The sequence below is a fragment of the Varanus komodoensis genome, unplaced genomic scaffold (assembly GCF_004798865.1).
Source record: "Varanus komodoensis strain SLA01 unplaced genomic scaffold, ASM479886v1 scaffold23, whole genome shotgun sequence".
Lineage (NCBI taxonomy): Eukaryota > Metazoa > Chordata > Lepidosauria > Squamata > Varanidae > Varanus > Varanus komodoensis.
In genome coordinates this window covers 5143535-5158821 of record NW_025335627.1, presented here as the reverse complement: position 1 = coordinate 5158821, position 15287 = coordinate 5143535, and the positions used below count along the sequence as shown (strand labels likewise).

At 37.6% G+C, this 15287-nt stretch overlaps 1 protein-coding gene across 1 annotated transcript in view; it reads right to left on the bottom strand.

The window, feature by feature from the left end:
• SATB2 (SATB homeobox 2) overlaps nucleotides 1–14718 on the bottom strand; it is a 148212-nt gene extending 133494 nt beyond the window's left edge. Inside the window, exons 1-2 of the mRNA XM_044432003.1 lie at nucleotides 14501–14718; nucleotides 13150–13377 (exon numbers count right to left, since the gene is read on the bottom strand). Coding sequence (XP_044287938.1) covers nucleotides 13150–13318 — 169 coding nt within the window. The 5' untranslated portion in view covers nucleotides 13319–13377; nucleotides 14501–14718. The remainder of the gene's footprint in view (nucleotides 1–13149; nucleotides 13378–14500) is intronic.
• Nucleotides 14719–15287: the final 569 nt, after the last annotated feature.

Below are 15287 nucleotides of genomic sequence, written 5' to 3'. Positions count from 1 at the left end.
TGCCCAGGAGTATGTTTATTGAGCCCAAACAGTTTCTAAGACATCCTTTTTCAAGGACACAACCAACCCAATTTTTGGTCTCCAACTATTGCTTGTTGGCTTTGCCTGATACTGTCCCTTAAGAATTTACCATCAAAACGCTGGTTGTGTTGGGCTTGATGAACATATTATTTTTCTCTAGAAGCCTATTTCTGCCTATTTCTCCTAAATCCATCAAAATGGCCAGATAAGAAATAGATGCTAGTTAAGCACCCAAAATTATTAGCCCTGCAGTTAGGCTGACCTTGCTGCTAACAGATGTCAATAACATTCATATTACACCATGGTCATTTAACTTCTGTGAGCACATGCTTATTAGTTAACTTTTTATCAAATGAGGCTAAGGGTTTTCAATCTCTGTCTCTGAACAACCAAGATAGCTATCACATTAAGCTAACATATTTATATAAACGTTAAACAAGTAGTTGTGCATGTGTGTGCGCAAGTTTAATAAAACACCATCATATTAATGGAAACATGTTTGCTCACAATGCACTGCTATTTTTGCCCTGTGAACTGAATCACCCGCACAATACACCGACAATTCTCTTTCTAGATCCCGGAAGCAACCAGCCTGTAATGTCTGACGAGGTTTTAAACAGGATTAGCTCCATGATAACTATTTGTTTTTCTGTCTTGTTTCTACCTGACGTTCGTTAAAAGAATCTGAGATTATAAGAAGAATGTCTTTCTGAAAGACCTTGTTTTAGACAAATAAAATATGGGCCTATACAGTGCCTTCTCAGCAATCAAGGAAGTCTGTACTCCATCATATTGAGGCTCCATATAATTCAAAGGTCATACATTTATTTCACAGAGCATAATGCTATCTAGGCTTTTTTATCATGATGGCTACCTATTATCTCCATTATCAGAGGAAGCCGGTATTTTAATAAACTGATGATGATGATGAGCTGGCGAACTAAAGAAGGGTACAACTGCTCCCATGTTCTGCTTGTAGTCTTCCTATAGGCATCTGGTTGTCACTCTGAGAACAAATTCACTAGACAGGGCTTTAGTCTCTCTTACTTTCTTATGAATCTAAACACCTACACAGGTAGACTCCTTTCTTTCTAATTTCATGCTCTCACCACACCCCTGAAGAGTCACTGTATCATTCAGTACATTGGATACTCAAATGTTTACATCCTCTGCTGCTGGGGAATAGGCTCCACGTTCTCATTCAGCATTGAGTCAGGAGTCACCATTTTCTGAACAGCAGGAAAGTTTAGACATACATTCAAGAAGCAACAGAAGCCTATCCACTGATCCTACAGAACTGCACCATGAGGGCTCACAATTCATCAGTCACCTTACTATATTCCTAAGGATTAAGGCAAATTATGCAGCAGGGCCCCCTTATCTACGTGCATCAGTTCCAAGCCCCCCAGTGGATGCCTGAGACCATGGATAATAGTGAACGCTATCTTATATATACTATAGACATTAATTTTTTCGTAATTTTGTTAGTTTTTACTGCCGCATATGATTTTGTTCCTTCCTTATCCAATGGAGAATCTTTGCTTACAGGAAGCACTTTACGATTTCTTTTGGCACTTTATGACTTCGTCTTGGCACTTTATAGTACTTTACAAAGTCTTTTTTGGGCTGAGGTCAACCATGGTTAACTGCAAATGCGGTAATTGAGCCGGTGCATACAGCAGCCCTGCTGTATATTAAATCACTGCTTAGGAGCTTTTCTTTTGTCACCCCACATGAAAAATATAGGTGGGGGAGCAGACAACTAAACACTCTACCCAGCAGGCCCAATTCCTGTTCCAGTTTCTAGTGGCCATTTGTCACCAAGGTTTGCCATAGTGCACCAAGTTGGGCCTGAGCCAGTGTTGAAGGAAATACTCAGACAACTGCTTTCCTGCTAACAGTGTACATCTGCGGTGTCAAAAAGAGGAGTGCAAATTAGTCCAAAGAACTCAGAAAATATGCATTTAACACAAGGGCTGAGATCTTAGTTGCTCTTCTCTTTGTGTAGTAGTGGACATTTTTGCCAACTCCTCCCTCTGTTGCTACATGCAACAGACCCTACACTGTCCCCAAGCAGTCTCCAAGCACTAGAAACTGATCTTCAGAGGGCTTGGGGGTCTGCAAAGAAGAGAAACTAAGATCACCCCAGTAAAGAGTTTTTTTCTGTTTCACAAGCAGGCAAATCAGAAATGACCCAAATGAAAAATAAATAAATAAGCAGGCAGCAGAAAGTTCTTCATCTCACTGAAACAATGCAGCCCAATTATTTCACCTCTGCTATTAAGATGTTAAATCATTTACTAAATCTTGTCCACATCTGTGAATCTCATATTTTCTTGTCCACATCTGTAAGTCACATATTTTCTACCATAAATACAGATTTTAGCTAAGATGAAGCAAACTAAACACCACCTCAGTTACTCTGCACTTTCTCAAAGTCTAAAAATTGGGAGAGTATGTGACAGGTCCATCTCATTTTTCTTAATGATGTTTTTATTATTCTTTCACCCAATTAAGGCAGAAATGGATATTGCATCTTCTCACTGTATAATTGTTATTGTAATCTGTTTTCGATCACTGCTTGGGAAATTGGTCCAAAACAACATAAACTATCCACAGCCTCAAAATACAAGTCATTTTCTTTTACTACGACACTTAAGGAGACATCTATCATGTTGCTCTGCTTTGAATGTGAGTATTATGGCAAAAAAGTTATTTGTAAGTTAGAAAAAGACATTAAGGAAGGCACCTTTTACTGCAAAGTAATGCATAACTCATAACTGAGAATTTTATTCCTTAATAGCCAATAAAATACAAAATATCAAATCTAAGAAATATGCATATTTGGTTGTAACATATAAATAATGGAAATGCATATTTCATAAAATATGAATTTATATTCCTTTTTTAAAATATAGGTTATTCAAAGGGCATGTTTTATATAACTCTGTCAGTAACTTTTCTCTTTAAAAACAGATATCTTTAACATAAGTCCAATGCTAAATCCATTTACAAGAAATTGACCCAGGACCCTATTCTCAAGTAAGGATGTTTAGGATCAGAGTGAAAGTTTATTTCAATAAGCCCAAGGGCAGAGGTCTGGCCTACAAAGCCTTTTCTGGTTGACACATCCCTGTCTGAAGTCATGCTCCATCTTATCTTTAATCTATCCTTTTTAATTCTCCTAGATTTTCACTGCTTTACAAGACTTCCAGAACACTTTCCCATACGTTGTAGCAATGTCTGTCCTTCCTAGGGTATTATTTCACTGTCTCGTGTTCATTCAAGAGCACACTCTTGTACATGCCTATTGTAAAGTAAGTTTCCTTAAATTCAATGAAAATTGCTCCTAGTTAAGTGCTTAAGCCAATTTATTTTAGATATGCACCAAGTAACATTCAGGCTCTGCACTCTTACATGTAATAAAAACTAGTAATCAAATTATTGAAGAGAAGTTTTATTTACCAAAGAAACAGTGTAAAACAAGTAAAAGTTTGGTGGGTGAGGGGTTGAAAAATCTAATCAAGTAGTTAATACAAAATAAGGAAAAGGTGCCTTTGTATGATTCTTAGTATGAGCTTTTGCCAGACAGAAATAGTCCCATTCCTAAAACACGCATGGACTTGGGACTAATTTCCATCCACTGCAGTGATACTGACTTCCACATGAATAGCCTCAGGCTATGATCCTAAGCACACTGACATGGAATCAAGTATCTTTTCATAGCAGCTACCACACATCTTCCCAAATTTAAATGTAATCATACTGCATCATCAGTGTGCCACAGATGTAGATGCCAAGAGCTTGTTCACACAATACATTTGTCTTCCACATAAGCAGGTCTGACCACCCATACCTATGCATTCACACAGATGAATGTAACATGTGAACTGAATAACTGGTAGAAAGCAGTAATTCCCACTGGAATTACTGCAAAAAATAATTAGAAAAGGTCAAAAGCACTAGAGAAACAGATTCTACCCATAATCCTTGCTCTGATACCTGTCAACAAACACAAGTACTCAAGGAATGTTGGAAGTGCTTATCCAGAACAGAAAAAAATATTTTGCAAAAAAGCCACAGCTTAAGAGGTAAGGCACATTGCTGCAGCTTGAGTTCTGTATGTTTTCTCTTTAGCTAAAATTATCCTTTGTTCAAATACAAAAATAATCAGACAGAAATTATATATGGTACAATCACTACTTGTTGGTATCACCACAGGTTTATTTGGAGACAGTTTCAATCACAAAGGCACAAATGGTTATCCCTAAGCTACACAAAGATGACAACCATATGTTAACAAATGTATTTCTATGTGAACGTAACTGTGATGGAACTATTAATTCCTAACAGTGCAGCATTCTTTAATAACTTGAAAAGTTACCCCATTTATTTATTCATTTATTCATATACAGACCAATAGCCAAAGCTGTCTTGGCAGTTCACAGAATGATAAAAAGACTTTAGCATTCCAAAATTTAAAAGCTGTAGAAAAACAAGCTAAAAGCAATTCACAACAGAATCTTCAGGACCTGATGAAAAATCCTAAAATGCCTGTTGTCAAATGCCTGGGAGTGGAATAAAAATCCAAATTTTTATCCAAATTCAAGCACTCCTACCAGCATCAAAGACCTACCAAGGACTGCACAGTTCAAAACAGTACTGAAAGTACAATGTTTCCTGCCTTTTGTTCCGCACTGAATCGTGCAGCTCATGAAATGGATACAGGTGTGCTTCATTGCATGTTCACTAGTAATATGCACTACGAAAAGTCTGGCCTAATTGTAGCTCCCTACAGCATATTTTTACTATTGCCGTAGTTACTACTGCCGCAGCACAAAGAGAGGGAGGGAGCGCATACGACATTCCTCAAACTTTACAAGTTAAACACAAAAACTTATAGTAGATTAACTTATTTCAATAAGCTATTACTTCCAAGGATGACACAGCTCTTCAATGCCAAGCTTCGGGTTCCTTAGACTGCGCAGATTTTCCCTACAGACTTGGTGTTACATAGGTCAGTCCTGTTAACATTCCAAAGGGGAAAAAACACACTGGAGACATCCTCCATTTGTCTCATCTGCAAAAATAGTTTGCAGATCTTAATTATTTTATATCAAATACTTTTTGAAGTGTGTGTGCACACATGAGTGCATACTTCACTTAGTATGAAGAGTGAGTAGAAGCAATATATTGGGAAATTCAGGATTTGCCATTTCTGCAAGTGAGCAGAGACGATACTAAAGAAATAGGGTGCACTCAAAAGTAGGTTAGACAATATTAAACAGTAAAGGCTGCAATCTTCAACTGCACAAGATCAAGTTGAACTCAACAGGACATACATATGAATAGACTTCTACAGGACTGCGCTGGAAATACCATTAATATAGACTGCTCTAGGTTATGCACGCAATTCCTAACTGCTTCATGTCTCTCAGTTTTTTAAGACTTGGGGAAAGAATATAAGCAGAAACGAATTACACAAAACTAATAAAGCCTTAAATGGTCCAGATTAAGGCCTTTTGCAGGGAACATTTTTAGTAGTATGATACATTTAATATGTATTTGAGGATGCTGTGCCCTAAAGAGATTAGTTCTAGATATTCAAATACTTTGAGAAATGTCATGTACACACATCTTTGTGTACAGGCAGTGGGGTAACCTAGGGTAATCAAGTTTCCCACTTGCATGCATATGTGTACTTTACTTTTTAGTTCATTTTAATTAACTATTGTTGATAGTTAATACTATTGTTGACACAAAACCCATGCACTTCTAGACTTCTCCACTTTTTACATTTGCTGAGGAGAAGAGCAGTGAAATAAAATCATTTCTGGCAACAACTGGAAAGAATGGTATTCTCGACTATGTCAAAAGAATTTACTGTTGAGCAAGACTTCCTCATCAACTGTGTTCTGGATTGGCATGTTTCCCAACGAAACCTTATATAATTGATTGACTGATACTGTCAATACACTAGTCATATAAAAGGTCTCAAATGTCATTGTTGTTAATATTTTATTTTAAAAAATTGACCATAGGAGAGGAAGCCTTACATACCATTGATATTCTTTGTCTCTGGTCCAAATCAACTCATTCTTTAAAAAACAGAGGATAAATGGTTAGGATTCTATGATGGATGTTTAGCTTAAATATGGTGGGAAAATTCAACAATGCAGAGATAATTAAATATATTTCTCTAAAATCATCAGCTCCTCAAATGTTTGTCAGTTGTGGCTTTAGCTCCTAAAACAGCTTCACTTATAGAATGTCTTCAAGAGAAAGTGCATCTGTTTCTGTGGAGTTTATACAGTAGGAACCAATTAACTTAAGATTGATTCATCATTTATCTCGGGGGGTGGGGAGCGGAGATACATTTTAAGCACACACTATAGTTCAAAGTCAATATTTTGGGTCGTGAGAGAGCACTTTCGCTTTTAGATAGTGCTGTCAGTTCTCTCTGTTTCACATACACACTAACAAGTTGTGTCAATTAAATATGGTCTTCAATGGTACAGCATTTTGAGACATATAGCAGTAGAATCTTGGTACAACTAGAACACTGGCTCCAATATTGAAGTGCAGTTAATTATCACCAACCCCAGACCATCCAGCAAGTAATTCCCAACTATCCAATATTACTTTCTGTGTAATTACATAAGAGGAATTATATTAGCCTATCCAATGTCTTAGGGATGTAAGCATAAGGTTTTCCCAATTTCAGTTTACAATGATTCCTGAAAATAATGTTAGATTTGAAAAAATGCATCTTTGTTAGCAATAACAATAATGCATGAGATCAAGGTCACACTTTCATACGTTTTTATATTGAGATAGATTCTGGTTTTGTTGGTTTCTTTTTTAAGAGATCTAATTTTTCTGTATATAGTGTCAACAAATCCTTCTGTTTTGGAAACATAAATTTGCTAAGTATTAAGGTAACTTTGCAGTAAAAGTTGCGCATTATGTAGCCATTACAATCACATTTTCCCAACACTCAATTATATCCACACACAAAATATTTGTCAAAATATTTAGCAGCTTTTCAAAGCACCTCCAACATCTAGCAAATGCTGTTTCAGTTTCAGAATAAGAAATTAGCCCAAAGAGTAATAATGTAATTACTGAAATATATTTCTTGCAAAGGTATTAGGATGCACCCCACTAGCACCAGTTAAATTTGTTAACAGTTAATGTTAATTTAGGCATACTTTATAGTATACATAGAAAAGTTATATTTACATAATTAGTTTTCAACAAATAAAGTACTGTAGCTGCAATCCTATACATCTACCTAGGAATAAGTTCCAATAATCTTGCTGAGGCTTACTTCCAAGTAAAAATGTAGAGGATTGCACTATAATGCTGATTTAATATAATAATTGCTTTAATAAACGTGTTTGCACAAAAATGAAGAACAGAGTGTAATTCTGTTCTGTGTACTTCTGCAGTTATAAAAGCCCTGACTCTATGTACTTTACTTGGAAATAAATCTATGAAATTGCTTACATTAAAAAAACCAACCATCCCTGCTCACTTTCCAGGGAAGTTATATAAGCTTTAAAATCCGTATTAAAAGAAAGGAACAAGAAAGATCAACCTAGTCCTGATCAATTGAGAAGCCTGATAATCCTAAATGGCTGTCATGCCAAACATTGATTTCAATGAACTTAGCAACACTTCTAAGCAACTGCATACAATCTCTTTATTATCACTGGGATTACACTTCCAAATAAGTATGTTTAGCTCCAAGACTCCTATTTTTCACACAATACCTTTCCTTTTAATTTGCTTCAAGTACTTTAATTTTCAACAAGAGGTCCATGACATCCTATAGATAATTAAAGTATTAGCTCATAGTGATCTTTCAGATCCATTATGGTTGAGACGATTTGCAAGCTATGTCAATTATTGTCTTCCAAATCACAAAACATCAACCCTAGTTTCCCCACCAGAATCTATCTTACATTATACTCCATGTGGGTGCTGAACTACAAGCATTCCAAAACCAAAACAACACCATATTTGCTTTAACATACCAAGTACTGAAATCAGAGAGGGGTTATTTTCTTCTCAGAAGTAAGATGCTATGAGGATTTCAAAAGTATGGGTGTAATGTTCATGTTTTAAAAGATAAAAAATTATCTTTTATAAATATCCCTTTTCTAGCTCCCTCTAATGATTCTCCAGATTTTACTTTGGAGGAGGTAAAAATTTACTTTTACCTTTGTACATGTACAACAATACACATTTCTGTTGACTGGCACCAAAAGAAAGGATGCATTAGCCTGTTATAACTTTTATAAAAACACTTGTACATTCCAAACATGCACAGGAGTGAACCTGTGTCTGTGACTTAGTACCCTTTCTCAAGGTATGCTTACTATAAAATAATATACTTCTAAAATTATAGACATAGACTGGAGCAGTGATACTGTACGACTAGGCAGGCCGACCCATTTGCAATGAAAGACCTTGCAAATTAAGTTATGTTGACAGTTGTCACAAGCGATACTTAAATGACACCTGATATCAGTGCTCTGATCCCATTTACTATTATGTGAACTATAATATGCGTTTGCTTCAACAAAATCTTAGATTATTGTCCTTCATTATATTTGTAATAGCAATAAAAGGGTCACAATACACTGTCCAAAGTCTAGCTCTACTACTTACTTACTAGTAGCAATTAACTTTTGCTTTTAATAGCTGGGTCTTAAGAACAATAGCTGTAATTCCATTTGGAATAAGCAGCACTGAATCCAATGGGACATTGGGATGTAAGAATGTATAAAATTGGTTTCCATGTTTGATGTCTGCATTTGCAATCAACTGCACACTTACAGTGCTACAAGTTTCACTGATTTCAGTGGAACTTGATTCTAAGTAAACATAATTCTGATTGGGCTGTAAGCCATTTTATGAATAATTTGAAAAATGATTTAAGATTTCTGCAGGAAATATAGAAACTCTTTAGTGTGCCTATATTTAATTTCCAAAAAAATACAAAAAGGAGGTTATGTCCAGCTTTAGAGTAGACTCACTGAAATCAATAGGACTTGAGTCATAACTTATTCCTAATCAAACTTCTGAAATTAATGGAATTTTAATTAGCCATTAATTACAGTTGGGTTAATTCAAGAGGTGTATTCTGACTATGACATTGTATGGATCAAACCCACTGAAATTTTATAAGCAGGGCATATATTGAAATGAGTACATTTGTCTAGGCATTTAGACCATATAATAAAAACAACTTTATTTGATGTAGCCCAGCAAGAAACTATGAAAATTTGATCTTTAAGACATGAAAATAAGGCTCAGTTGAAACAATAAAAACTTACTAGTTCTTGAATCAGTCTGACTCTGATATGCAGAACCTGATAACAAAAGATGTGTTTTAACCTTCTACACTACAGTAGAAATCAACTGTCATGGATATGACACAGTATCCTATATCTACATTTGATGCAGGTATTTGACACTATGTGGTTTCAGTATTTCAGTTAATTTCACTGGAAGACAACCTAGGAGAAATATCTGAAAACTAGCCTCACCAATTTTAAATACAGCTCAGTGAAATTAGGATGACAGCCTTAGGTTATGACTCTGAGTGATACCAGAGTTCTTCAAAGTAATTTTTGTCTCTTTTAAATACTAACAAAAATGTAAATGCCCATGAAAATTGAAGAGTTGTGAATACAGAAACATTTTAATCAGGATTTTACAAATCTGAGTTCCCTGGCCATTAATCATCCTTTTGCAAAATCCTTATGGAGCAAATTACTAACTGAGAGGGGACGCCAATTCTAGTAAGTGAATGTTACCCAGCAGGGATATAAAGCTGTCAACACCACAGAGCTCTTGCTTGCTTTAACCTCTCTCCCAGGCGTCATGTGTTTTAAAGAGATATTCGCCTTTTTCTCCCACAGTCTGGCTATAAAAGCTGCCAATCATGACTATCACAGCACTTCTGTTTTATTACATAGATGTTTGAAACAGAGCACTTAGATAACTGCAGGAAGTGCTAGAATACCTAAAGCAACCACAAAAAAATTGCTAACCCTCACTAGTTCAGCTAAAATTAGTACAATAAACAGCACATTTTTAAATACCTAAAGGAAAATACCTGGAAGAAATAGACTTTTGCCTAAATTTTGTTTTCACTTTTCCAAGAGTTCTCGTTCTCTCTCTCTCTCTCTCAGTCTCTCCCCCCCCCCCGCAAAACAGTTTCTAACTCTAGAACAGTTAATGTGCCATTATCAACTGAACACATTTCCATAAAATCTCTTTTACAATACCATTCTCTATTTTAAAGTGAAGTACAATTGCACATCCTTGCAGACTTCCTTTGCTTAGAAACACCATTATTAAAATAATAAAGATTACCAGAGATATGTCTATTAACATGGTTCATCATTTGGTGGTAGCTTCAGAACTATTAACCCTTTGTTTAAACAAACAACAGTCTAAACACAGGGCAGGATCAATATATCTCCTTTTTTTCCCCAGACGTAAGATAAGTAAGGATTAATTGACATGCCTTTTAAAAGGGGGAAATTTTCCTCAGCTGTTCATTAAAGTTCAAACTAGACTAAAAGTGAACTATCTTGGAAGTCTTTTCACTATACAGTGTACTGAATATTCCTTTAATGTAACTAGAAACCTTGCTAACTCACTTTCAAAATGCAAAAATTTATACATGTGGCATTAGTTTTCCTTTCTGATATCATTATTTATTTTCACATCTAGAAAAATCAGATCTGAGAGCTGCAATTAAAAAGGTACAACATTTGTACTATTTTGCTATAGGTTTTGAAGCCACTTAAGCCTCTTCTGATACACAGATGGTAACTTGTGCACTAAAATGTGAATCATTTCCTTGCCTTTTTAAATTAAAAATAAACTTTAGAAGGACAGTAACAAAAGGCCTTTTATATTACTGTTGCCAGGACAAGCTTTTCTAATATAAAACAAATATCACCGTTAAACAATTATTGCCTTATCAAGGTAATCTGGTTATTACTGAGTATTACTGATTTGAAAATCAGATCTTTTCATTCTTGTTGGCATCTGTAAGCAAGTCCTCAAACTACAAGAATGAAGCACAGTTAAAAGAGAAGTGTAGTACAAGTTCCTCCTTTGAATCAGTTAGCAGTCCAAAAAAATATTGTTTCAACTGAATAGAACTCCCATCCTACACTACACTGTGAACACTGTAGCAATGAGAAAGCTTATGAAGGCTGAAATGCTAAAAAAAAAAGCCTCCCCACCCAACAGTGAGTATTAGCAAATTATTAGCACACATTAATGCAAACTTACAAATGCTTCCTTAAAATGAGGGTTTCTGAACAGCCCAAAAGCTTCTAGATACCCCCAAGTCTCATTCTGAAGGATCATTTACAGGAAGATTTAGGTAGAAGCTTATCTATAAATTTGCTATTACTTGTACAAGTTCCTCATTATTACCATGGCTTTTAAGATTTACTTTCTCACTCTGTTGTCTTTAAGAACATAATGATGAGACACAGAGGTACAGAGATGCCTGCACCAAAGTTTCTCAAGCCACTGTAAAGCTTGACTATCCACTGTAAAGATACTGTAAGAATATACTGATAACTAATGTGAGGAAGAAAAGAGAATCTCAAATTGCAGTTTCTCAACCATCTTTGCCAATTACTAATCTACTCTTTATGTTTAGAAAACACACAAAATGACACTACTGCTGTGACACTATGTTGCATTTTATTCCATGCAAAGTACTGACCCATTATTGGTAAACGCACTCAAGTTTGCATTTCTTGTTATGAAATAAGAATTCAATCCACAGGCATTATAGTATATTGTAAGCTTTGCAGAACTGCTATTGTGCCACAAGTTGCTCCTTCTATTTTAGAAACTTGGCAGAAATATTAAACTCTATATAACACTCAGTTCTAATGATAAGATGATCGATATGAAAGACCTGCAACATTCAGAACTGGAAGATATTTAAGTAGTCGCATGCCTGGGAATTTAAGAACACATCTACGTGAGTCACTGTAATCATACCAAAGAACACACAACTATACTGGTGTTTAAAAAAAAAAAAAAAAAACCTGTCGTAATTGTCCATAAAACCTTAAAAGCAAAATGAGCTTAATTTTGTTTCATGGACTATTTCTTGAAGTAAATAACTGCTTTATAATTTTACTTGGTATTAAAGTCCAATTATTGCTATGAAGGTTTTACTTTCTAGCAAGTAAGTTGGGTTCACAATTGTACAGTGACATCATGGCTACTTAAATAGGTCCCACAAATTTCAAATAAACTAGACTAGCAATGCTCTAGTAACAGTAGAGCAATGTTCTCATGTTTGTGACAAGTGAATCAAAAAGGCATACATGTATTTATCCCCCCCCCATATTAATGATTATCAAGCCAAGTTACCCTATTCTGGAAAAAAAAAGACTCAGACAACTCCTTAGACAACTATATAAGATTAGGCTGACCTGTACAAGTATAATGAAATTAATTTCCTTCTTATTGAAAGGAAATGCACTGAAAATGCAAAATAACTGGGAAAGAACTAGGTGCCCTTTTTAATCATTTACATTGCAATTGTGTTTCTGTTTCCTAGGGGTAAGTCCCATCAAACTCAGTGGGTCTCATATATGACTAGACATGTATATGGTTGCACTGCTAGAGAAGTGACTCCTTTGCCACTTGATCTCAATACAGCCATAGGGCAGAAATCACTATTTAGATTGCAGCCCTAAACAAACACAACAATCAAAACCCCAAAGCCTTTTTATGTGTCTTCCTAAAAAATTTTAACAGCTTAAAGCTTTCCAGGAAAAGCTAAGAACTCTTTAACTGTGACATAAACCAGCTAACACCTGGTACAGAGTGGCAAAATGCCCAAAATATGCCACCTTCTGAATAAACCACTTTCCTGTTTAACCTTAATGAGGCTGTTGGTTACTGATGAGAGAGGCAAGCAGGACATTAACAGCCAGCCATTGACTTTCTTCCTGTAATCCTACACCGAGACACTCAAGCTCCATCAACCTGAATCCTGACACTTTGTGCCATTATAACTCGGTCACCAGACGGTTCTGTATACATTAGTTCAACTAGGCTTGTTACCTCCCACTGATTTGGTGACAGAGCCATTGGGCCTCCCTCGGGCTCCCATAGGACTCCCGTTCTGTTCCAGTCTGGCCACCTTCACCGGGGGAGGACCTTTGACTTCAGGGCTGCCGCTCCCTCTGTCTGGGCTATCCCTTAGGCAAGGACTCTCGCTTCTCCGGTCCATACTACTTGGCGTTGGAGACAACGTTCCCACAGGCAGATCACAGTAAAATGAGCAGGGACCTAGAGAGAGAGAAGAGAGGGGAAAAGAAAGAAACAGTTGCTCCACTTCAGAAGCATCCTAATCGAATCAAGCATCAATTAATCACATCCACATTAAAAAGCAAGAGTGTTTCAGTCTGGAATCAAAGTGACCCACATAGCACCAAAGCGCTAGCTAGAAGATTTTGCTTTTTGCACTTGAATTAATACCCTTCCTACACCGCGAATGCGCTGCCTATGGTGCCTGGAAAGCCGGCAGCTATGAAGTACTAACACAGAAAGGTTCACAGAAGTTGATCATTTAACTTCGGCTTTATAAACCATGCTATTACTGGAGCTATTTACACACCATGGTTTCTGTCTGTGGGGTGGAAGAGAGCAATTTAGCAAAGCTAGGGACGCAGGCAAACAAATCTATTAAGAAGCGAGCGTGCAGCATTAAAGTGGCTAATGCGTTTCAGATGGCATATGAACCAATACACAATATACTGGTCCAGTGATGTACCTAGAAATATATTTAAAGATCGGTTCTGTGGTAAGCAAACTGTGCAGCGACAGTAGACAGACCTACAGTGACAGCTAACGTTTAAAAACCTAGCTCCTTCTGAAGTGTATTAAAAATAAGCAATTAAGAAAGGTATGTCAGGCATACTCATTCCTTTTAAATACTTTGCTTAAAAATCAAGGAGTTACAGTTAATTGTTACCATTTTTGCTATTATCATTAGGCAAAAGAAAACCGAAATACACATTTGCTTGAAAAGGGGGGAAAGCCTTCCTCCCGTGGTCTTTCTCGGTTCTCCGCTCCTGCAAGTCCTAGATAGAGCACTGGCAGGTCGGTTCGATATTTTGTGCCGAAATGCTATTTCAAGCAGATTGAGTTTTCAAGCTTGACTACACAACATAGTACAGCAAAATGAAGAAGAAAAAGCCACAGCTAGAGCGGCTTACAGAGTCACACAGAAACAAATAAATGAGGGGCAGCGCGACATATAATAGCAGCACTTTCGCCGTAAGTCCTCCAGTGCCAATGATTATAAAGCCCATCGCTTCGTTCTTTGCGTTTGTTTTGATCTCGCTTCTGAGGATAAGTCTCTTGAAACAACCGCGGCGAATTTGGGGTAAGGCTTCCCTACAGTACTTACTGCTTATAGTCTGTCCGTAACTTGGCTGAGTTGGGCTCTGTCCATGGATCAAAAGTAGAGAATCCAGGGTGGAAAGTTTTCTCGAGTCCGCTTTGTACGCTATTTTCTTGGCTCCCCACCCCACCCGACCGCCGCCTCAAGTCCCGATGGCTGTTTACGCTCCCGGGTCAGGATGTCTCGTCGCCTTGCGCCGCGCAGACAGCTCGATCTTTTGAGGAAAGCGCTCTCGCCCAAAGGGCGCCCGAGGCGGCGAGTGCAGAGCGGAGCCGAGTTCTGCGATCGGGGAGGAGGAGGAGGAGGGGAGGAGGAGGAAGAGCAGGAGGGGGAGACGCGTCCTCACACCTCCGGCAAAAAGGGGGGAAGAAATCGAGGGGGAGGGGGAGAAAAGGGGTGGAGAGGCTGCCTCTAAAGGGGACGCTATCCCGGGCGAGCGAAGAAGCGGCCGCAGGAGCCGGTGCTCTGATCGGCGCCGAGCAGCCAACAGCGCCCGATGTGTCACTTTCAATCTCTGTGTGCGTGTGCCAGGCAGCAAGAGCAGCAGCAGCAGCACGAGGGATTCGCCAGAGAGGAGACAAATGATTATTAGTTGCGTTGAGTCATCAGGCAAAGTGAGTCCTTTTCTGGGGTTGTCCTTCCTTGCTTTGGGAATTTGGGGGGGGGGGTGATGTCTCGTTTATTTCCCCTCCTCTCCCTCTCCCTCCCTCCTCCCGGCGCTTGGAATCCAAAATAACAACAGCTCCGCTTCCTCCCTTCTCTTCCCCTCCTCCTCCTCCCCCCTCCTCCTCTT